Genomic DNA, 25,647 nt, shown 5'->3' on the forward strand with positions numbered 1-25,647 from the left:
GTTGATTAGCTGCTACACAGAAGGCTCAGAGGAGCTGTAAGAATCAAAGGAGACATAAGATATGCCCAGTCATCCAAAAAGATGATTCCGAGGTATTACATGACATTGAGGCATTGACACAGTACAGCTTGTGGGATATCTGAATCCATAGTCCAGTGAGCTGCACTGGACTGTATGTAGTTCTTCTGTACTAATCCATTTTGACAATAGAAAGTATGCTGCAACAATACCCTATGGCTCAAGGCCTGGATTCTGGAACCAAGTAAACCTGAGTCCAGTTCCAGCTTTTCCTTTTGCTAGCTTTATAATCTTCTATTATGCTTGTCTGATCTTAGTTTCCAGACTGTAAAATGGAGGTAACTGCACTACTTAACAAAGTAACAGTAACCTTGGTGGTTTAAAATAATTAAACCAAGTGAGGTAATATATATGATTATTAGCACAATGTATAGTAAGAACTTGCTATATTTTCATTAATCCAGGTGAATACCAGCTGATGCTAGTTCTTGGTCACTATTACATAAATTTTATGTTCCTCGTGTGTCTCCTTTTTATCAGGACAAAAGCATCCCTAAATCTTACCTTTTTTTCTTTCCTTTCAACATTAATAGAATACATGAAAAATACCACAACCATTTCCACACATTAATTGGTGAGCAATAGAAACAATAAAACCTCAGTAATTTGGACTACTCTGAAATTCATAATATATTAGAAGAAATGGTAATATGTTTAAAAGAAATTGTTTTCAAGTATGGCTAGCATCATGGATCAGTAAATATTGCATAGACGTTCTGCTGGAAATATGTTAAAGAGACTTAAAACTATCCACTTACATTATTTCTGACCCACCTCTGGCCCTTCTAGAATGTATTAGGTAGGCTAATTAATGGTCTTCTATTATCAATGTACATAATTATGTCCTGAGCATAATTCTGTCCTTTGTCCAGACTTTTAATTGAACCAGTTGATGACAGTTCACATCTCTTAAGGTAATATTTGATTTGATTTTTATGTCACATGGTTATACTCTGCTTTCCTGCCCTAAGCTGTTAGCATAGCATATCCTTTGGTTAACAATCAAAATAGTTCATTAGCTTGGGAGAAGACAAAGGTATGGGGGATTCAGTAAGGGCTAATTCCTCATCAGATTTGATGACAATGAGATTTGATTTTTTTTTTTTTACACCAACTTGCCTCAGAATAGGCCAAATATCACTTCTTCACTGTTAAATGTGTTTATTCTATGATATATATGAAATTATTGAACTTTGAGATAATGAATTTCTACTACATTTTATCATGAAGCTTGGTTGAATGCCTTATTTTTCTGGGCCATAGCCCTCAAATCTCTCATATTTAAAGTGAAATAGAAAAAGGTTTTATCCCTAACCTTTAATCAGATAACTTTAGGAAAGTTATACTTATTGATTATATCTTTCTCTAAAGATTGTTTTGAACAGGTTGTCTATTTCTTAAGTAATGGAGAAATGCTGGCATTTGCCATTTTAATTTACAATTACCTGCCTAAATTTCGTTGTTTTTAAAAGCAAGCTTAATTTTTTAATATAACATGTTTATAAACCATTTCCTCTTTTCCCATTGGCTATTGAAATTAGCCAATCTATAAGGCCATCTATTTGTTATCCAATAGATTTTCTTGCCTGATGGCATTCTTACTCCTTATTTTTCATCTAGATAAATTTCATTTTCCTCTTATGCTTCATGTTGCTATCTTGGAAACCAAAACAAAACAAAAAACCTCTTCCCTCCATGAGATTCTAGTCTTCCAAAGGTGTCAAGATACTGATCAGATTTTGTTTTTGGTGGGTTTTTTTTGCTGAACTATGTGTTCTTGTCCATTATCCAGTTTCTTTAAATATATTTCCCATGAGTATTAGCACTTTATATTGTTTGGGATTTAAACCCTTCCATGTTAGTGATTTATTCCTAATATCTGTGTTTTCATATTTTGCTTTTTTTTTCAGAAATTGTGGAAATTTGCTGCTTCAGAGCATTTAGATGATTTGAAAAATGTTAGCAGAGTTCTCTGCATTACTATAGTTTCCAGCTTATGTTCTTTTTGGGACTGATCTGATAGGAAATGTGGGTATTAGTAGAGGGTAATCCTGACGCCACTGTCTTACAAGTTGCTACTTTCTGTGTTTCTAAGTTTGCAGTCACTTTGGTTTGGATTTATTTGTATCTAATAAACTAAGTTCTACATATTCATATTTTCTAATGCAAAAGGAACCCTTTTACCAATAACCATACATTTTAATTGTTGTCTACAAATTCTGACAATTAATCTGTAACTGTTTGTTTGTGTTTCTCTGTTTAAGAAAGTTCTCAGTGATAAGTCATATATACTTTAATGAATAAGGAAAATTTGTTTTTTTATTTAACACTGCTTCATGTTAAATTAGGCTAACATGTCTAACATACTGGCTAATGTACTTGATACTTCAGCCTAATTATTTGATATTTTGGCCAAATTTTGGTCTTTATGCAAAGGCTCTACATAGTGATTTCTAGCCCTGGTTTTGCTAGTTCTTCATTTATTTTAAAGGGTATCACAAATTATTTCAATAGAAACATTGATACCTAATATCTGTTTCAGAGGGAGGAAGATAGGATATTAATACTGAACTATTTGGACCCTGTTAACCTAAAAAAAAAAATCAGCCTTCCTGCGCTGCTTTAGCAGCCTGCCTCAGCAGCATCCAGCATCCAGGGATATTGAAGACATTTTTGAGGTCCCGTGGGAAACGTGTGACTGACACCATAAGAGGAAACATCATGGTATAGTGAAAAGCACTGGAACTAGAAGTTGAAGAAACCACTTTTCTGAGCCCAGTTTTGCAACAGTATGACCCCAAGCAAGCACTCAACTGTTACCTAATTACCAGGGTTGTTGTGAAGATTAGGTGGATAAGACACTTAACCTGATCCTCCATTGCTTCATGTGTTATGTGCTCATGCTTAGATGAATAATAACTTTCCTTCAGGTCTAAAATTCTGGATTTTTTTTTCTAAAATAACTTATAATGATGTTTTGAAAAGTATAAATCTTCATATATAGGAACTTAAAAATACAAATAGGAAATTGTCAAAAGGCTTGACATTTGTAGACTTTACAGCATGATAGCAGATGATGGTTGATAAGCCATCAGATTGTCTCTCATTCGCTCCCATGTTTCTTTGGGACTTAGTTCCAGAGTTTTAGCTTCTGTGTATAGTGCTATTCTTATTCCCTATGTACTTGTTTGTAATGGAGACTGACCAGCAAAATTTTGCTCTATAAGGAGTTATCGTTGATATTTATTCAAATATATCCATTCTGATAACAAAGAATACAGTTCATTGTATGTTTCAAAGTAGACTACTATGACCATAATGTCACAGTCATCTTTCAAGTGTTGTATTTAAGGTTTTTGGTGAACTCCAAAAACCATTGTGTGAATGACTTTTTTTTTTTTTTTGAGATTTTTAGCTTTTATTTCTATTGGTACTATTGAGACTATTGACATTGGCTTAATTGCTTATATGAAGAGATTAGATTTCCTTTAAGTTGGATCTGAAAAGTGAAAAGTGATGAGAAGCAAGGTCATCTGTAATGCCCAAATTTAAAACCGTATTGAAATAGAAGCTAGGTATTTAGAGGTAAACCATAGCTTTTAAGCTATTTGAAGATTGTGGTCTATTAATGGGGCATGTGGACTCTTGACTCCTGGTAGTAGTGATGTTCTTGAGGAGATCAACATTTGTACTCTTGATTTTTTCAACTTGGTTATGTAGAACAAAAGAAAATAAATACTTTTAAGCTAATTTCTTTTCAAACACAAAAAATAACTGAAACAAAAGTTTGTAAAATTAAAAATGAAACCACTTCTGCCCCCACTATTATCCTTTTCAAGCCCAGAGATAAGTGCTATTATGTGTGTTACCAGCAACCCTCCCAGATACTTCTATGGATATATAAGGAAGTATACATGAATGTGTTTCTAGTCCTCACGCCATTCATTCCCAGTAATTTAATTTCTTTTCACTGAATATATCTTCACATCTTTGATATCAATATGCACATCTGCCCTTTTTTTTCATGACTGCATAATGTCCCATTGTATGACTGCTATTTATTTAAACAGTCCCCTTTAATGAACATTTAGATATTTTTATTTTAGCATAGTATTACCGTGAAGATTTCTGTATATATATATATCTTGGCATACTTTTGCATAAGATAAAATCTTAGCAGTCGAATTCTTGACTTAATGAGTACTTTTAGTTGATCTGCATTTTCTTGATTTTGGGTTAAGTTGAACATTTTCTCATACGTTTATTGGTCAGATTTTGTATTTTGCTGAACTACCTGTTCATAAACTTATGACACATTTTCCTATTGGTTTGCTCAGTTTTTTTCTATTGATTTATTCATATTCCTCTGTGTTATGAAATTAGCTTCATATTGCTGTATTGGCTGATATTTTCCCAATTCTGTGATTCTTATGTTGTTACTTACTTTATATCTGTTCATTTGCTTACTGTTTTGCCACTACATAGTGTTTAATTTCCATGTACTTAACAATTTTTTTACATTGTTTTGTGGGCTTTGTGTTTTATATTTAAGGCTTTCTCACTTCACGATTATTAAAATGTTACTTTTTCTAGTAATTCTTTAGTTTCATTTTGTGTACTTAAATCAGTGATCCATGTGGAATTAATTTGGTATAGAGAGAAGTTGGGACCTGGCTTTAGCCAACAAGTTGCCTGAAACACCCCTTATTAAATAAAACATGCTTTTCCCCCCATAATTTAAAATGCAGTCTTGATTTTATATATTCCTATTTTTGGCTTTTTAGGATTTTATAAAATCCTGGTGTGCATTTATTTCTGGACTCTGTATTGTTATTGATACGTCTATATATAACTTCTAGTAGCACCAAACTGTTCCACTCCTGCAGCTTGTAACTTGTGTTACTGTTAGGATAGTTCCCTTTTCATTCATCTTTTAAAATTTATTGGATATTATCGCCTTTTTTCCTAGATAAATTTTAGTATAATTTTGTCAAAAGACTTCCGTCTCTTGCCCCCAAAACAAACTAACACACGCCATCTTGGGATCATATGGGGTGGGGTGTAAAAATTGGGGGTGGGGAGAGGGAATAACACCATCATTGTAATGAATTTTTCTATCTAGGAATATGATAGAGATTTCCATTTTAAATTTTCCATTATTCCCTTCAATAAAATAGCATTTATCACATAAATTCTGCATGTTATTTGTTAAACTGTGGATAAATATTTATCTTTTTTATTACTCTTGTAAACAATTTTTCCTTCCACTTTTCAGTTTGATAGTATGTTTATAAAATAAAGTTACTGGGTTTATGTACTTGGGTTTTCCCGACAATACTATCATCTGTGCAAAAAATTTCTACCTTTCCTCTGCAATTTTGATACTTTTTTCTCTTAATAATTTCTATTTTCTTAAAACATGTCCCACTTCACCTAGTTTTTCAAATTTATTTGCATAATTTGTTATCTAATAATTCTTATTTCTTTTGAATCTGTGATTATATCCCTTTTTTGTTACTCAAGGAATTTGTGTTTACTTGCCTTACCTACTACAGCAAATGGTAAAGATACTCTTTTTTTCAATATTATTATCTTTGAAGTTAAAAAATTCTTCCATGCAGTTAATCTGTATGCCTCATCCTGCTGTTGTAGTCACTGCTTTTTTTTTTTTTTAACTTCATCTCCCATAAAATGAAGACTACTCTGATAGCTTTTTCTAAGATTATTATGAAGTCACTTGTTCGCTTTCTTCTAAGCTAAATATTTTTAGTTTTTGGATATAGCCTCATGGAACACAGTTTTCTAAAATCCTTATATCTCTTTTGGAATTTCTTGAGATTTAACATTTTGGCTAAATTTTTAACATACTTCCTATTGAGGGATCTTAGTCACAATTACATTGTTTGCCTTTAAAAAATAGTATTCTAGCCTACTACGTATTTTAAATAGCCAAAGTAACTCCATCCTCAGAGCAAATAGTATTTAGAACAGAATTAAAAATGATAAGTGTAATTTGTTTATATATATATATTTTTTATATTTTCGGGGAAAAAGAATTGTTGACAATGTCATGGATAGCCTGTGTTTCATCAGTCTTGAAAATAAAGGTTGTTGCATAAGCTAGTTAGGTCCTGGAGTTCCATGTTTGTCCAGAAACACTCTGCTCCTTATTTTTGAATGAGTTATAAGATTGGCAAAGAAAAGCATGTTTGTAAGGCAGACAGGAAAATTCCAGGGGAGATGCAAGATGGGGCTAATACTAATTTATGTGGTACATACATGTAAATATGTGTTAGCATGTGTTTTTGTACAGATGTGATCAAGTATGATTATGTTTTCTAGGATAAAATTAATGTGCTAATTTAATAGTAACTATGTTCAATTTAAATTTTGTAGGTAATAACAATATCTTTTAAAAATCCAGCATTAACGATTGGCATAGCTGCAATTGAGTCATCTTGAATAAAGCAGTGCAAAAACGTGCTTTTAAAAAAGGAAGCAGCAGGGTGCCTGGGTGGCTCAGTCGGTTAAGCGACTGCCTTCGGCTCAGGTCATGATCCTGGAGTCCCAGGATCGAGTCCCACATTGGGCTCCCTGCTCAGCAGGGAGTCTGCTTCTCCCTCTGACCCTTCCCCCTCTCATGTGCTCTCTCTCTCTCTCTCTCTCTCTCTCATTCTCGCTCTCTCAAATAAATAAATAAAATCTTAAAAAAAAAAAGGAAGCAGCAATAATTTTGTGAATATTCAATTTTATGATGATATATTTACTGTATAAGTATGTTAATAACTTGACCTCACTGAGAAATGGCTTCTAGAGGATCGCAGTGTATTACTTACATTAGAATAGAAATAATAATGAAATTCTCTCTCTCTCACCTTTTTTAGGTCATGGAAAATGGGAGATTTGCAAAATACAAGTATTTTACCCATGTCATGATCAATAAAACAGATATGTTAATGATAACTAAAAGGTAACTTTCTTTCTCAAATGTAATTTAATGAGAGGTTAACTGAGAAGCCACTCATGAAGAGAAGCAGTTGACATTCATCATTTGTTGCAGATAGTCACACTGATTCCTGCTAACTCTGGTCCTTTTGCTCTACAAGCTTTGTACCAAAAACCTTACATAAACTCATATTTAGCTTTGTGCGTGCGTACAGATAAATGCATTGAGCCATGCACAAACATAAATAACTTAGTATTTTTTCAATCAATATGAATAATACAGAAATTCCCATAAAACTGTCCTTACACTACCATTTCTTCCACCTCTGAAAAAGTACACAATTTCAGATTACCCCCAGAAGTCTTCTGGTGATATCTATTCATTAGCATGCAGAGAAATTCACTCGTGTAAGTACATACACCATTGGAGACAGATCAGTTCTTACATGGGTACTCCCAGCTACAGCCAAATCCTCAAGTAGACTATAGACAGTAGAAGTACATGTAAAAATACACAGCCTCAGAGGAGCTAGTTTTTGCAGGAGTCCTTGTTAAACTGAGGAAAAGAATGAGCTGGCGCAGTATTAAAATGGGGATTTCTGGTTGGATGGCACAGAGTGAAAATGTGCCTGAAGGACAGAGGTTGTGGCTGAATAGAAAGGAGTGGTAAATAAGCCTGTGTGGTTCACTATCGAAAAGGTGAAGTTATAGTAACATCTTGTTAGTTCAAGCTCACTGTTGAACTTAGCAGTCATTTCTAATGTTTTTTGTCCTAATCATTTCTGAGTCTAAAATTTACAACACTATCTAATTTTCTTATTTACAAAGTAACACAGAATAGAAAATTCACACGGTATTAGAAGATACACATGTAAAGGTAGTCTTCATTCCATCCCAGATACCAGTCCCTCTTTTCCCTGCCCCAGAGGCAACCACTTTTACTTGTTTCCTTCTTGAAATATTCTGAGTATACAAGCATCATGCATGTATATCTTAACGTAAATGGAAATCTGTTACATTTTCCATTCTGTACTTGGCTTTAACTTTTTGCTTTAGATCTATGTCAATATCAGCATATGGATATCTTTCTTAAATTATAAAGGACTGTTTAGCGTTCATTTAGAAGTATGTACTATACATTTAAGTTGTTAATAAGCTTTTATAATTAGGGCAGTGCTTCAGCAGCCCTTTCTGTTCATAGTGATTTTCAGTCGTGTTTTTATTAATCCTCTCTCCCATTGACTACGTGAAGTGTGACTCATCAGAGTTAAACAAGAGTCAGTTGCAAAATTTAATAGTTTACAATTTAGTTTGCAACATTTAAAAAACTGACCTCAACACAGTAGACCTCTTTAAAGGAAGTCCTATAAACCTTGATAAAGTAAGGGAAGTGACTTGTAGTTGACTGAAAGGTGGTATTCATACTTAGCATTTCCTTTCTTTCCTAGTTTGAGATTTGAGGATTGAATGGTCTTTGAATGGGGGAAGGGGGAGTGTACCAGATGCCTGCTACAAAATTAGCCTTAGATTTTTTATGTGGTTGAAGATGTGCGGGAGGACCAGTAGGTTTGTTCGAACAGTCCCTGTAATCCAGGATTGGTGAAAGAGGGGATCAGAGAAGATTGAATTGAGAGGGGCACCTGGGTGGCTCAGTCGTTAAGTGTCTGCCTTCGGCTCAGGTCATGATCCCGGGGTCCTGGGATCAAGCCCTGCATCGTGCTCCTTGCTCGGCGGGAAGCCTTCTCCCTCTCCCACTGCCCCCGTTTGTGTTCCTGCTCTTGCTATCTCTTGTCAAATAAGTAAATCTTTAAAAAAAAAAAAAGATTGAAGTGAGAGATATAAGTCCTGATTAGCTTGTTCCAGCCAGGAGCCAGCTCTTTAACGCAATCCCTTGACTTAAAAGTACAATGTATTGCTTAAAAAAAAAAAAAAATCTGGTTGCACCTAGAATTGATGCTTCAACCAGAAACAACTGGGAAAGTAAAGGCCTTTGAAGGAAGGATTAAGTAGAAGTATAATAGAATGCATTTTTCATTTGATTTTTTTTTTTTCCTCTCAAGATGGGAAAGCAAGAATTAATTTTAAATAGCCTTTTTTAAGGTAGGTTGGTAAGCCTATTGCATGGAGCCTTGGTAATAAAAACATTCTAAAGCATTAATTACATGAAAGTTCTCCAAGATATTAGCTAATAATAGGTTCTGTCAATTTTTTCCTATTGTGTATAAAGTGCCTTACATATTTGACTCTAGAAGTACATTCATTTTTTCTAACATAAGTACGTTGTGCTATAAATTTCCCACTAAGCATTGCTTTAGTTACATCCCACAGATTTTGCTATGTTGTGTTAGATTTTCTTCTCATTCACTTCAAGATATTTTCTAATTTCTTCTGAGATTGTTTGACCCGTGGATTATATAATAGTATGCTAATTTCCAAGCATTTAGAAATACTTTTTCTGTTCCTAGTTTCTCATTTAATTTCATTATGATCAGAGGATATACTTTGTATGATTTCAATTCTTCTATATTCCTTAAGGTTTTTTATGACTCAGAATATAGTCTCTCTTGGTTAACGTTTTATGTGCACTTGCAGTGAATGTATATCTTGCTATTATTATATTATTGGACATAAGTGCTTTTATTTCTACAGTGGATTCTTTTTTTTTTCCCCCAGTGGTGTATTGTTTGTAACAAAAGGAACATTTGGACAGCTTACATGTGAGTGGCAGTACAGTTTTGATGAGTTTACCAAAGAGCCATTCATTGTTCACGGGAGGAGATTACGCATTGAAGCAAAGGTATGTTGAATAGATTTTTTTGAAAACTTGGAACTGAAAATAATGCATTGAAATGGTGCTCTTTATAATTTTCCCATCTCTTTCATAGACATTGCTTTGTCTTACTGTGGTTTTCCTTTACACCTCCTGTCTTATTCAGGCTTAAAGAAAAGCAAGCTAGGCCAAGAAAAAATATGCGACTTTATGTGCTATTGCATTGACAACAATGTTTCTGGGTCTTCACTTTCTAGAACCCCCAATTTCTCACTGCTGTCCAAGACACAAAAATGAGAAAATCATTTGTATACCTCAGAATCCCTAGCAGTTCCATACAAAATGCTTTTCCCTGAAAATCTGAAAAAAGGACACTTGAAAAGTTACCTCTCTAAGACAGTTACTGGAACTTCTTTTTCTTTTTTAGATATTCTTTTTCTTTTTATAGATATTAACTTCCCAATTCCCTTATAATATTGAAAGCAGAGACCAGTTCTCACTCTGCATTGATTACTAGCATGGTGCCTGGTGCTTGGATGTAGATATGAATTGCTAGTCATTTGGCAAATCAACAGATTCTCAGATCGACTGTAAGTTTTAAAGATTGCACGAGGTATTATAAGCGATATAAAGAAATATAAGGTATTTGGCCTCAAGATATTTGACCCGATACCTTTGTGTAGGGGCACTTTGGCACTGGCTGTATTAGTAGGAAATATTGTAAATGCTACAACTCAAGTTAAATCTTGTTCTTTGTTATTTTTTTTTTATTTTGATTTTGAGGGCTTTAATTGACTCCTGTAACTGAAAGTCCTAAGTCTATATCCGCTAGTTTAGATATGCTCCAATGGTGTCGTTAGCAGTTACTCATCTCCCTTCCTCTCCTCCTTCATTCTCTCCTTCTTCGCCACCCCCACTTCTAGGTTCTACTTTCTTCAGTGTTGGCTTCATTGTCAAGCCAGCCAGCAGAAGTTCCAGGTTTATATCCTACTAGCTCAACATGAAAGCTTCTCACTGGGTTTCACTGGGCCACCTTTGGTCACATGCCCATTCCTGAGCCAGTCACTTTGGTCAGAGAGCTGGTATGAGCCAGATGGCTAGGTGAGGGTCATGGGATCACCATGGTGCTTCCAAGAAGGGTGGGTCAGCTCTATCTGAAGTATTTGGAGTGAGAGAGGGTGAAAAATAGTTACCCAAAGGAGACTGAAAAAGTTGTTGCTGGAACAAGAGGCACTATAGACACAGGCAGGCAGAAACAGATGTTTTGTGGGCTAGCCTGTAGAACAGAACTGCCCCAAGGTCTTGCGTTTAACCATTAAAGATCATGTCTCTAGTCTTAACACTCATTGCAAACACAGAGGCAGCTCCTGAGTAGACTGGCTATTTGTTCTTGAGGATCTTAGACCATCTTACACATTGAGAATTTCTCTGATGCACTCAGAAAATGAAAGGCCCTGTGGCCTTATGCAAAATAATGGATAGCGGCTATTACCTTCTGCTCTAGCCTATACTGCTTTCCTGGCTTTTTTCATACCTTTCTTTCCCTCCAAAGATAAACTTCTTCTTATCTTCTTGGTTTCTTTCCCTTCTACCTTTTCTTGAACCCTTTTATCAGCAAATACCCCTTTTTTTTAAAGTAAAAGAATCAGATATCTTCTAGAGTCTGTATTTACATGGTGGTTTGAATTACCTAGAGATCCTCACATTGCTTCCTCTACAGCTCTGCCCGTAGTTAATAGAGGTAAACATCACCCTACTCCTCATTAGTCCTGTTATTTCTGTTTGTCCCTCTCATGCTTACTATCCACCTTTAGCTCTCCCCACAAATACTGAACAGAATACCAGAGGAGTGTAAAAAGTGGGGGAAAATAAAAAAAAAAGTAGAGGGCATTAAGCTTAAGCTACATTCTTATTACATGACTGATTTAAAATGTCAGAAGTTACATACATACACACACCCCTATCCAACATACGTGTGTTTATTTTTTAACTGAACTCATCTTAATTTCATGGCCAGATAACAAGAACTACCTGCAAAACTATTTGGAGGGGAAAACACTGCTCTGATTTACCTCCTCATCCTTTGCATAAACCCTGTATGGGCTTTGGCAAGTGAAATCTCAAAGCTTTTTAACTTAAGCTTAATGATAATGGATATGTTAGAATTTAGTCTTTTTTTTTTTTCCATTTGTGTTTGATTCTTCTTGGTTCTTCATTTTTGGCTTTTTTAAAGGTATATAATTTGTGTAAGGTGGACGCTTTAAGCACAGATTTATAAAACTGTGGCATTTTTTAAATCCTGTGTCTACAACTGGATTATCATTTTAATGAAGTTACTCTGTTTATAGGAACGGGTGAAGTCTGTGTTTCATGCCAAAGAGTTTGGAAAAATAATTAACTTCAAGACCCCAGAGGATGCTAGGGTAAATATAACGAATCTCTTTTATTACTTAAACAGCAGCTTCTCATTTCAAAGCCATGTAGTAAGTTGGACTGTTTTCTAAGGCAGATAAGTTTTGTTTTTAATTTTGTTTTTGTGTTTTTACAGTTTTAGTATATGCAACTAGATAATGTTTCCTCAAAACTATTTTTCATTACCACCTTTCTCAGTTTCTCTGTAATACGTTTTTCATTTCATCTCTGTCACCGTGTTATTTTATCCCAGAAGGCTTGTTTTTAATCTTCCTGCTCTGCCAGAAACATCCAGAGAAGGCTACTGGGCTCAGTTCTCATTTTCTGTTTATGTTAGAGACAGTCCCACTAAGATCTTCTTACATTAATAGAAGCGCATATACCTCTGCTGGAGCTTCTCGTAGTAGTGGGATAACTCTAATATTGCCTCCAGGGCTTTCATCCGTCACATAGCCCCTGTGATAATAGACATTATTGGTAGGGAGTTTTGCATTATATTTGCATTTTATTTTTGCAATTTCAAAGCCTTTCAAAATAGAAAAGGTCTATATCATGAGAACACCTAAAATATTCAAGAAGGTTCCTATGCTGCTAGCCACTGTAGAATTACATGTAATTATTCCTACTTCCATCAGTAGAATCCTATATATGGAATCATGAAGGTTTGTGATAACAGAATTGACATCTGTCGGAAGAAAGTTTGCATAGATAGTTTTCAACTATGCCATAGTTACTCAGCCAGCTGCCAAATTACCCTTTTCTCTCAAGATGGTTTATTTTACTTATTCTGAAGATGAACATTCAAGTCCAAAGACCTTAGAAAAACATCATCCTTATTGTTAAATCAAACCTGGTACCATTGTCTGTGAAATTCTGGGCTATTTAACTGAGGTGAATGATGTCTTATGCAGGGTGAATTTAATTATTGGCCATGAGTATACACCTAACCAAACTAGAAAGCCAACTTCTGAATTTACATTCATTACATTTTGGGTTTCACTGCAAGTTCTTGAAATAAGCAAATGTTGGTTTATTTCTCCACAACAGTGGATCCTCACAAAACTAGAAGAAGCAAGAGAACCTTCCCCAAGATTCTGATGGAGAATACTGCCTGAAGAGACACAGCAATAAATCATTAGAGTTTCAACCTTGTACCTTCCAAAACCAGTTTGGGAAGTATAGTACAAAAGTAATTTCAAGTACTAAAGAAAAAAAAAAACAAAAAATTGGTTGCAATCAGGTAAAACAATCATGTGATTAAAATATTTCAACTCATTGGGGATCCATTTGGTTTTCTAACTTGAATCATGCATCTGGTTAAAATTCTAATTACTTTATAAAAGAAACATGTCTTTTATGAATCTTAAATATTTGCTCCAAGTGGTCCTCTGCAGTATGGAGAAATTACCCATATTGCGCACCCCGCATGGAGCTAAGTTTAATGTTTCTCATTTGTATTTTAAACTTCTATCATGCTTACTTCAGACTCCCTGAATCAGTGACAGGTAAATGATCAAGTCAAACATAACCTCAGTGGTATCAAGAGAACCTTAGTGGTGGTTTCTTTAGAAACGTGAAGTTCTTTTTACAGATAAATATTTTGGTATTATTTTCCTTATTTTTTTAATAAAGGATAGGTTTGAATTATACTTCCATAGCATGACTATGAAAAACCTTTTCTAATATAATATAAGACAGATTGAATAATACCCCTTCAAGCCACATCTTATCTTAAGAAAGGCTGGAAGAAATGAGTGTTATACCCAAAAAGGAAAAGCCCCTTTCAGAACTTTGAAGCCTTAGAAATAACTTCCTCAAGCCAACTTCATGGGATCTACTTGGTTTACCCAAGTCACGTTTTTAACAGATTGCTACCTTTAATGGAAAATCCCTGAAGCCTTAACAATACCAACTGTCCATTCACTGATAATATGAAATAAACGAAATTCCCACCATCGTAGATACAAGTTAAGCTTCAGAACAGACAGCCCTTCTTGTAAGTAAATGTCTGTACCCTGAAGTGTCTGTTGGCAGAAGATTGGGAATTGCTGCTGTGTTTTCTCTACAGTTATTCAAATGAGAATCACTTGTAAAAGCTCATCAGGACAAAAATCATGGTCTGCGCATTATTGAAAGTAAGGTCATGGGGTTTTTTTTCTTGGTTTTTGTCCAAGATCCTTGTACTTTAATATTAATGGACTTTTTCAAGTGAAGGGGGATGAATATATGATTGTGAACCATGAAAAGAATAATGCAGTGTCTTATTTAGTTATTGAATAATACAGAGTATTTGATGCATGTCGTATGTGCCATGAAATTATTATAAACTGTTTCTGGGATTGGAGACTCTGTATAGTCAGTGATTGTGAAATTCTTCTCAGGGTCCTCAAACCCTTGCTTTGTTGTAAAAGCTAAAATAAACAGCATGCCAGAATGTAATTGTATTTCTTCCTGACTGAATCCTACTACTGATTTTCCTTTGATTATAAAAACACATTGTTTATTATCAGTAGTTTCCCCCAGAATGTTTTTTTCTTTGCTGAACATGAATGAAAAGATGACAAATTTCATATCCCATGGTAGTGCGTGCTCCCATGACTTTTGTTCAGAGCAACATAGACATTTACTCTGTTGCTCAGCTCCTCCAATTTTACACACATTAGAATTAAAACTAAGAGTAGTCGCCAGAAAACTTTCATCAGATTGTCCCCATTTGAAATGTTGCTTTACTGGAGTTCCATCCAGTGCCATTAACCAAGTACCTCTTTATGATTTCATTTTCTGAAAAAATACCCATAACTTCTTGGGTGTTCCATGGTAAAGGGGAAAAGCCTAAAAGAGTAAGCAAAGATTTTTCAAGTATCCTCCGGAGAGCAGCAGGGAACAGGGGTAGTAACTGGTGCATATGCAAAGCCAGCCTGCCTGTTCTTCCTGTTCACTTACCAATGAGGACCTAGAAATATCTTTTCTTATTTTTGAGTAGTGGTCTGCCCATCAACAACTCCTGTCACTTCCTTTGTTTCTATAGTAGGAAGACCCACAATTACAAGAGCAGTCGTTTATCAGTTGTCTTAGAAGATTGTCTTCATCTAATAAGGAACATCAGTAGATCACTATGTAATGAGTCTTTTTAGCATAACATTTTATAATTATGTGTTTGATTCTGTATTCTTTTTTCTTGAACATTACAGAGTCCATAATCTTACCGTGTTTGAAAATAATCTTTCCTGAATTCTGTTTAACATTTAATGGCTCTCTGAGAGCTTTAAGCTTCTCACGGTTGGTAGCTGCAATGGAATGAGATCCCGAGGGTTGTGCCCCTTCCCTGTGTTGTTAGCTATAGCCCCAGCCCCTTATTTCTAGCCCAGCACCTATTCTGGCCCGTGATGATTATGTAGAGCCCAACACAGAGTTATCTGTTCCCTGCCACCTCTCCTCCAGAAAACTATGATTTTTAGAAATAGCAACTTTGATTTCTGGTACAATGAGAAGCCTGTGATTTCTTCACATTTACAAAACACTGTCTGAACCCAAGAGCATGTGCACTTCTCCATTGCCTTCCCTCTTACTGTGTATGTATTGGCTGCTTTTTCCCTAGTGTTAGCAAAACCTTGGGGTTTTCCCCAGGTTCAGTTTAATACAGCCAAGTTATTTTCTGGTCCCTCAATAATCATTAGCTGCTGTAGGCAGTCCTTTCCTGATCCACCCTCCTCCACAATCCTAACCCATGACAAAACTGTCCTGTCGCCTCCAAATAAATAAGAATTCTTCTTATATTATTTCCATCATAATTATCTTGTTTTTTTTTGATGGTAATAACAGTAAATTTTCTCAGTGAATATATGTGCATCTAGCTTATCTCTTAGAAATATCGTAGTATTTTATTCCTGTCTGATACAAAAAAAAAAAAGACTCAGTGCTGAATTTTCTGAATTTTCAGTCATCACTTGCCAGTGTTAAGTGATCCTTCAGGCCAGGCCAAGTCCCCTGTATTAAAAAGGTTGGGACAGTAGATACTAGAGTAGTTTGCCCATAGGAGTTGAAACTGGGTGCCAAATACACTGCAGATAGAAGTAGCCGTTTGGAACTGGATGTTTTCCTGTTCCTGCCAACACAATTGGGAGGAATTTGTTTGGGTTCCAAAGCCATTGCTTTTTACCTTTTCTCAAGATAATCAAAATCCTCAAGGACAGTGTCTTTTAAACTGTAGGTCTTAACCCATTAGTGGGGCCATAAAACCAATTTCACACCTCAAGGCCAGCATATTTTAAAAGTGGAATAGAAATGAAAATAAGAGAACATTGCATGTAACAAGGTTAAATATTGTTTCCTGAGATGTTTCTTAAATAGTTTATACACTGTGTGTACTGGGTCATAATATAAAACGTTACTTCCTATTGTGAATTGCAGTTAAACAAACAAACAAAACCTTGAGAACCGCTGCTGTGGGAGGCATGGGCCAAACACTATTGGAACAATCTGGATTGTGTGGAACCTGACCTTAGATAAGGAGCAGCAGATCCACAGCTCAGGGATATCTTCAGATTTTGAGCATCGTCTTTTTCTTTTGAGTGAGAAGATAGGATGACTGTTGTTTTGCTTTTTATAAGATGTTTTCCTTTCCTGATGAGTATCAGATGCCCTCAGGTACCAGAAAAAACATAGAAAAGTTAGATCTGCAAACAGCACCCAAAAAAGTCCACAGGCTTTTAACTAGAGATTTTTTTTTTTTAAGATTTTATTTATTTATTTGAGAGAGAGAGAGAGAGAGAGAGAGACAGCATGAGAGGGGAAAGGGTCAGAGGGAGAAGCAGTCTCCCCGCCGAGCCGGGAGCCCGATGCGGGACTCAATCCCAGGACTCCGGGATCATGACCTGAGCCGAAGGCAGCCACCTAACCAGCTGAGTCACCCAAGCGCCCTTAACTAGAGATTCTTAACTAGAGATATTTCAACCTCTCTCCCACTAAGCATTTTACTAGGATTGGAGACAGAAGTTCTCTCCTTTTATGAATTTGCTGTGTCCGCCTTTGGTGTGATTCACTGTAAGGTGGTAAAGGCCCTTAAAAATGGGGAGCTTAGATATAGGTCACACTTTTGTAGGGGTCAAAGTACTCGTTCTCTGGAGGGTGCTATACAAATGTTGGTGCAGCTAATGTGAAATAATTGGATTTCCTCATTTCTGTAGATTTCTGGGAGAAATAACCTGCAGTCCTTATTCAAGGTTCAGGACAGGACAAAATTCATTCAATCTGACTTTCTTTGGTGCTATTACCCAGTATCGCCTGTAGCTCTTTCACATGCCTTAAAAGAAGGCCATTCACCTAGTGCTTTGAAATATACTTTTGAAATTACACCTGACTGCTAATGCTGACCAATCAAGTTAGTATTAATCAGTTATCAATCAGCCGCCCATCCCTTATTAGGCCATCATACTGTCAGTGTTCCATTGGCTACCCAAAAGTTCTCTATTTAGGGGCTGAAAAGCACTCAAATGTAGATTACATTGAAATGTCCTCGATATCAGTAATTTTATACACAAACTATTCGAAATCGGACCTGGGGTTTGTTTCAATTTCGGGTAGATTGTTACAGACTTCTTAAAAAATGATCATCTCTGTATGTGAGTATGTGTATGACAAATGAAAATGGATATTTCAGGGAATGTGCACTTTAGAAATACTTCCTTACTGATTTTTCTGTTGACCAAATAGTCTGTGCTTCTTTGAGATGCTAACTATTCTTTGGTAAAAATATGGTTATTGATGATGCTAATTAATTTTTAAAATATCTGTTTCTGCATCGCTGCAGTATTTCCTTCACTTTTGTGTTCCTTATACCCCTTATGTGGGCTCCTGACCCAGTTGCCTCTTACAGTCTCTGCCTTGTTTTTTTTTATGTTGATAATTTATAAATACAAACTTTATATAAAGTGAAGTTCTTCCTCTTGAAATTGAATTTGGTCTTTTTTTTCTTTTTCCTAAAAATTGATTAGCCCTGCTCATTAATGACATTTTTTCTAAACAGTCGTTAATTTTTGCTCTTGGTAGAATTAGATTTCTTGGTCAGATGACTCCTCAGTTTATGTATACTTTTTCAAATAAAATGGGTCATAAAATTTTCTCTTCAGTCTGCTCTGCTTTTAGTTGTTGCGTAGAACCAGAAACATCACCAATTAAGTCCTCCCTCACCTATCTAAATTCTGCCCTCTTGGGGGCCTAATGAAGTGTGGATAACAAACAGATTGCCCAAAGTCCTGATTTTTTATATGACAGCATTCCAGCCCAGCGTGGTCCTTGCTAACTAAAAGCTTGTGGTTAATACTTTGTAAATTCTTAAGCAAAGCACCAAGACTGTGCCTCTCAACCTCAGGAAACTTCAAATGGCTCATTTCCTCAGTAAGTAATGGGTATATTTTGAAAGAAGGGCTAGGAGAGAATTTTTTTTACTTGCATAATTAATTTTGGCAGAGATGATTAATTTACCTCTGATATGGAGAGTTCAGCCTTTGCATGACTTAAGAAAATACTTTGTTATTACTGTCTTTTGTTATGATTTATTAGATAACATTTCCTGCTACTAGAATTGATTGAAAGCCATCATTTACTAACGTGCTTTGTCAGCCAAAGGTAAATTGAAGATAATAATTCAACGCTAGCAAGAACTTAAACAAAATCCTACATTAATTCCCTCGGTTACTGATGGTCTTAAGCACTTAGCATAAGTTAACTGGTGATCAGAAGCAGTTCCTGATCCTTAGTGCATGGTGTGTTTCCCCTCCTCCCCATGATTCTGCTTTTCGTTTGTTCCTAGATGTCCCTGAGAGCTACTTACTCTGTGTTCTCTTGGGCAAAGTTATCTTGCCTCTTTTCTTCCTAGACCTTCACCGTTCCAGGTAATTTTTAACGTTTTGTCAGGTTCCACAAAAACTTGCTTTGCATTCATTTCTTGACGGAAGGCTGGTTTTTACAGCTTAATGTTGTTATGGTAGAATCACAGGCTATAAGAATAATTCCTGTTTTTTCTAACATTGATGCTCTTCTGCTCTTTACCAGCTTCACACTTGGAAGTGTTCCAACAGAATGAGAACCTGACTGTCCTCTAACTGGCTAATAAAAAAGGCTCAGTACAGTTACAGGAATGCTGACCCATTGTTCCATAACATGTGTAACTATCTGGGTGTGTTTTGTAGACTGATTGGAGATAAGACCTATCACCTTAAATCCCTAAGTGATTTGCTTGTGTATTTGTATGTGTGTTCATACCTTCAGATAAAAAGCAGAAACAAAACCATATTGGGCCTCTAGTTTGAAGTATTCTACACTTCCCAGGTGATTCTGCTTCTGCTTTACTGGGCCAGCTATTAAGGGAACTCCCAACACAACATGATGATGAATACAGAATACCTCAAAAAGGAGGGTGAAGGGGAGTAGAATATGCCACCCCAAAACATGCCTCTTTGGCATAAGGATTCTTTTTAAGAAATAACAGACACAGGAAAAGCAGAAGTTACCTTTTGTAAGGGAAATATATAAGCAAATCTCCATTTGTAAGGGTGTTTCCCTCTCTATTAAAAGGATGACTCTCAATCACAAGAAACTCTTATCAGTGGAGAAGGAGCCCAACTAAAATCTGCATATCAACGTTACCATGCTCCACCCCACTCCCCCCCCCCCCCCGCCTCCCATAAACTGGCCTTCCCCACCCCCAACATCTTTCTCGTGTTGGGGGAAAAAAGGTGATAGCTGGGCCATTACAGAGGGTTGCTCAATTTTCCTAGGTTTCTCCCATGTTTACAGGAGATATACATGTTATTAAACTGTTTTTCTCCTGTTAATCTCTTTTATTACAGGGGTGGGATCCCACCCAAGAACCTAGAAAGGGGAGAGGGAAAATTATTTTTCCTTCCCTACAGTTTGGTGACTCATGATGGGACTTGCTGAAACAGCATACTCCCTCTGGAGCCTGCAGACAGGATCCTGGAAAACTGGCAGAAGCTGGCAAAGGGTAAGAAGTCTTATCAACATCAGCTCTCCTAGCTCTCTCTCTGTGCCTCGTTGAGAGAGGAAGGGAAAATTTCACCTTCTTCATCCTTTACAAATTTACGTTAGCAGGAGAAAATAATTGTATGAACAGTTGTATATAGAGACTCTGGTACAAAGATTTCTGTTACGAGTACCTTGTTTTCTGTTGATCCCTTTCCTTCCAGAGATGGTCATTGTTTTCTGTTATCTCTTTTGTGTCGTTTGTCATAAAGAGGAGGGTAGACCAGAGGTTTTCCTTTCATTTTTTGTGTCTTGAGAGCTTGGCTTTTTGACCAATGAGAATACTTTCCCTGGTCTCCACTAGATGGAAAATGCACATATGGGTTTATATGTGGCAGCCAGCCAAATAGGCCCGGGATCCAAGACATGAAAGGAAATGCAGTGTTCTCTCCATCCCACTGTGCCAGCTCTCAGGGGAGTTTATCTCAGGGGTTCCCAGTCCATACGGGGCCTGTCGTCTCAACCTTCACTGTGTCCGTGCCAGGGAAGTCCCATTCCAGTAGCATGTGTCTGGGGTCACAGATTAGCAGGTCTGGGACTGGAAGTGTCTCATGTTCTCATGGGAAACAAGAGACATCTTCTCACTACATCATTCTTACTGCCTGTGACAAGGGAAGGTCTTTGCTTTCTTCTGCTAACCCTAAGAATGAACTTTTTGCATCTTATAAGGGCTGCATCTTTTCCAACAAAGGGTTGGATACCTCTTGTCTGCCCAAAAGGGGCGCCTCTTTATCCACGGGTAAGCCATAAAAAAGGCTTATGGGTTTGAGTCCCTATGGAGATTAATACAAAGATTCTACTCATCAATAGCCAGATGATGGATCCTTTGAATTGGAAAGACTTAACGTATTTGAAAAAAAAAATTTAGTTCTCAATCTAAATGGTTGTCTTACTGGTATCTGTGGAATGAGCAAATTGAAAAGAGGAAGTGAAGGAATATAGCATCCAGCCTTAAGGACTCTATTAACAAGGTGAAATTACAAAGCACTTTTTATCTCCACTTTCAGAAGATTCAACTGGATTTAGAGAAGAGGTAGATCAGTGGCCATTCACAACTCCATTCACTGGGACCTTGAGTGTCTGCTTAGGGGTCCTTCCCACCCATGTTTATACTGCAGTGATAAGCCAGCCAGCCCCTTGGGACAGACTCCCCTCCCAGAGGAAATGGATGACCAGAATTCCTCCCAGGCCTTCCTGCAAAGGATCAGGAAATGATTGGGTAAGGCTGGTGTTCTGATGTTCAGTGACTGATAAAAGCAATAGTAGAGTCTTTCCCCCTAAAGTGAATTGGTCCAAGGTTGGATTATACACTCAAAAGAGGAGAGCATTCAAAGGTTCTTGTTGAACGCTTTATATACTCTTTACAAAGGCATACTGCATTAAACCCTGAAGTTCTTGAACATAGGAATCTTTCGATTTTCATCTTAGTTGGAATGGAAATCTTCCCCAATAATGATATAAAGAAGCAAATTGAAGATAATGTAGTTGGATGAGTGTGTCAGCCCCATAATACCATTCAGGCTCCCCTACTTCTTTGAGGAATTAGAAATACTATTTTTTGTCTTAAAAATCTTTACAAAACTAGAAATGCATTTCTAGAAGCAATATAAAGTCCATCCAATCTTAACCAATCCCAAAACCTCCCCTCTTCATCTCAAAATGCTTGCAGATACTTGTGTAAGATTGGGATATTGGAAATAGAACTGTCCTGCATCTAAGAAAAGGAAAAATTTTAATAGTAATTACTCTATAGACTTCTGATCATAGGCAAATATGCCCCAAACCCCTTGGAGACAACTTGGATACTTTCCTTGTGCCTTTGATACACATTTTCTACCGCCATCTCTTTGAAATGAAGACTTTAGGGAGATGATTCTCATGAGAAGGGAAAAAGGAGCTATTTGGAAATTGGGCACAATTAAAAAAAGTATCTTCCATACAAATCTTGGTAAAAAACCCTTAGCCATCTGAATTAGCCATAAGTAAATGAACTCATTCCATCTGCCAGAAACACAATTTGGATACAGCTGTTCTTTCACAAACTACTGAGTTGTGTGTTGTTGTACCTGATTCACAGTTAAATATGTTACAGTGATAGGTATAAGATCTCTGTTTGTATCTGTTTGTGTGTGTCTATATATGTTATAGACATGCTATTTTTCTACCTCCAGATGGTATTGCCAAAATTAATTTGTAAACCAGCTCTACTTAATTGGCTCAGAAATAACTTCGTATATGAATTAAGCACTTGTAGACTCAAATATAGAAACGAACCCAAATGTTTTCCAAGTTCATGTGATCTGGGAAAATACTCAGTAAATACAAGCTAATTTAATTTGGTTTCATTGAAATAGGTATGTCTTCAGGGTTGTCAGCTTTGGATGTAATGCATACAACTTCTGTTGTACCTGGTTTATTAGTCAAATGAGTTCATGTTATCTCTGTCACGAAACTTGTCAGCAAGAAAAATAACAGGATGATGGCCTTAATGTCTCATGAAATTTTTAGAAGTAATCTCAATACGATTAAGAACAAGTGAATTAAGTAGATTTAAGTGGGATTAAAGTTTATAAATGAAATTTTCCTAAGTTAAATGATGGGAATTCATTGGAATGTCTAAATTTCCAAATATGACAAAATACTGGAACATTACTGAATGTAGGTTTATCTACTTTTGGCTTAATATGGAGAAACTAAACATATTTGGGTCTATTAGTAAACATCTTGTACCACATTGAAAAATTGTACTATGAAGCAGCATATGCTTCTAGAAATTAGGAAATGTATTCATAAATTTGCCAAACTACAGTTGATAAGGGCTTAGTTCTAGAAATTAAGGTTTCAGAGGGTTGGGAATACTAGTTAACATACGTAATTCAAACTACTAGAAATAGTAAGGAAAACCTCTCTGTATGCAAAGAAAGTAAGATGTGGTTTGGTTTAAGAAAACGTATGAGGTACAAAGATGCATTTTTTTTTTAAAGATTTTATTTATTTAATTGATAGAGAGAGAGAGAGGGAACACAAGCAGGGGGAGTGGGAGAGGGAGAAGCAGGCTTCCCGCCGAGCAGGGAGCCCGATGCGGGGCTCGATCCCAGGACCCTGGGATCATGACCTGAGCCGAAGGCAGTCACTTAACCAACTGAGCCACCCAGGCGCCCCAAAAGATGCATTTTTGTTACAGGAAAGAGAAGTTGTGTCTTAGAGTAGAACGAGTGGTTTCAGAAAAGGAAAGAGGAGAGTAAGGGAAAAATAATTAGATATAGAAAGTTGGAAAGAGAGAGAAAACCTTGTGTAATTAAGCTAGCTAAAATGGAATGAATTCATAAATGTGTAAAGATAAACTTTACTGTCAATAGTATACTCATGTCAAACTAGAACTTAGTTTTCTTCCGTCTGCTGAAGGTGTAACTGAACCAACTTGAGTTTGCTCCTTGGTCAGTCACAACAAACACTACCCCAGGTTGGGTTGTCGCACAAAGTAAAAATTATTTGCAGCAAGAAAGGAGTTCATGGGGAATAACCTCCAAAACTGTGACTCCCTGAGCAAGGGTGGATGAGTTCCTTTTATTTAGGGTCAGGATGAATATTTTAAAAAGGGGATCTCTTGGGGGCGGGGCACCTGAGTGGCTCAGTCGGTTAAGTATCAGACTCTTGATCGGCTCAGGGTCGTGAGATTGAGCCCCACATCAGGCTCTGCGCTGGGCATGGAACCTGCCTCAGATACTCTCTCCCCTCTCCCCCTTCCCCAGCTCGTGGGCAAGTGCTCACTTGCTCTCTCAAAAAAAAAAAAAAAAAAAAAAATCCTCTAAAAGCGATCTCTTGCCATCATATGTGGAGGCTGGCATGAGATCCTGCATGCACCTTTAGGAAAGGTGCCTATGCTACATTGTATGTTATGTAAAGGAGGCTTGTGCTCCTTGTTAGGTGGAGAGTTTAGTATTACAAGGAGGTAAAGGTAGTTGTTGGTCACTCTAGAGGTCCATCTGTGCAGGTGCGGGCCAGGGGTTAAATTCAAACTGGTCTGGGTGGTCGGGCCTGCTGGAGGTCGGATCAGGGCTGTTGCTGAGCTGTTGCCCGAGGCGTGGTTTCGGTTTCCATCCGCCTGAGTTGAGACAAACTGGAAAGAAAAGCCTCCGGGAAAAGGAGGACAAAGGTCGGTGAGTCCATGCGAGGGTGCGGTAAAGGTCAGGCCTGTGGGGCCTGGCTGGTAACGAAAGGACAGAGTTCTCTCAGACTCTTCTTTGGTCTGCTCCTGAGAAAAAACTGTGAAAGGTTTTTCTCTACTTTTAAGCAAGCTGGCTAGAAAGCAAAAGACTTTGTGTTTTACTGAACTAATTCCCTGTTATCTTTATCATCAGGTCTTTGATCACTTAAGAAAACCACAGGTCTTCCCAGTATTAAGAGCCAAGTTTCACTGACAGCTGTGTAACCTGTATTTGCCTTTAAAATCTTTTCACTTCGGTTAAAATAGGTAATCAAGTATTGTTTCTTAATTCTAGTCAAGTGTTCAAAACTATTGATATTTTTGAAAAGCTGAAACTCAAATTCTAAATGAAGTCTTTTCGACCGTGAACTAACTAGGGATGTTCCAGAGGGCCCCTGGAACATCTCAAGATTGGTCTTCTTGCAAGAAGAGCTATTCAACTAGACTTGGGAAGCACTCGCTTCCAATAAAGCACATTTAAAAGAGCGTAAAGGGCCAATCACTATTCTTGTTACGTAAAAAATCAGGCCACGTGTAATTTTTATTATCTTTAGTAGAAGTGGGGATGTTTACAGAGAAAGATGATGCTTCAGTGGAAATGCACCCTTGTGGATATCAGATTCTAGTTGTGTTGTCTGGGGTTTCATTATTTACCTGTAAATGGACTTAATCCTGAATTCTTCGTTTGCTCCTATAACCTTGCCTATAGACCTCTTCAAACGTTTCCAATTTTCCTCTACTTTTTTTTGACTTGGAATCACTAAAAACAAACTGCATGAAATTCCTAGAAATGTGATATGTCCTGGTGTAATGTTAGCACTTAGAATTCTAGTTATCTTAAAACGTAGGTCACAGAAGTAACCAGATGTCCTTGTCAGCTGCATTATAGTGAACTCCCATCAGATCTTTGATGATGGCCATTTTGTAAGTCTTTTGTCATTTACAGAAGTTATTTCGGTTTCTCAAAAGTGTGGCACCAGGCCCTGCAAACTGTGAACAACTGGATATCAACTCCACAGAAATACCACAGTAGCCCATGTTTGTTTACAGTTTTGTGGGCCTTGTGGGCCAGAGTTTATGACAAAGACATTCATACTGCAAAAGGTCCTTTGACCTTAACATGTAGAAATCTTCTGACTGGCTGCCCTCAGGACTGAAATTTAGTGTAAAATTTGTTCCAACCACTACCCTT

At 36.8% G+C, this 25,647-nt stretch overlaps 1 protein-coding gene across 1 annotated transcript in view; it reads left to right on the plus strand.

Moving 5' to 3' along the window:
• The window catches only part of VPS13A (vacuolar protein sorting 13 homolog A), a 266,873-nt gene extending 252,234 nt beyond the window's left edge, over window positions 1-14,639 (plus strand). The window contains exons 69-72 of the mRNA XM_028090366.2: window positions 6,963-7,048; window positions 9,697-9,820; window positions 12,142-12,216; window positions 13,253-14,639. Of these exons, the coding sequence (XP_027946167.1) occupies window positions 6,963-7,048; window positions 9,697-9,820; window positions 12,142-12,216; window positions 13,253-13,303 (336 nt within the window). The 3' untranslated portion in view covers window positions 13,304-14,639. The remainder of the gene's footprint in view (window positions 1-6,962; window positions 7,049-9,696; window positions 9,821-12,141; window positions 12,217-13,252) is intronic.
• The last annotated feature ends 11,008 nt before the right edge of the window (window positions 14,640-25,647 follow it).

Source organism: Eumetopias jubatus, unplaced genomic scaffold (assembly GCF_037043125.1).
Source record: "Eumetopias jubatus isolate StellerSeaLion01/CBP00866 unplaced genomic scaffold, mEumJub1_p1.0 scaffold_15, whole genome shotgun sequence".
NCBI classification, from domain to species: domain Eukaryota; kingdom Metazoa; phylum Chordata; class Mammalia; order Carnivora; family Otariidae; genus Eumetopias; species Eumetopias jubatus.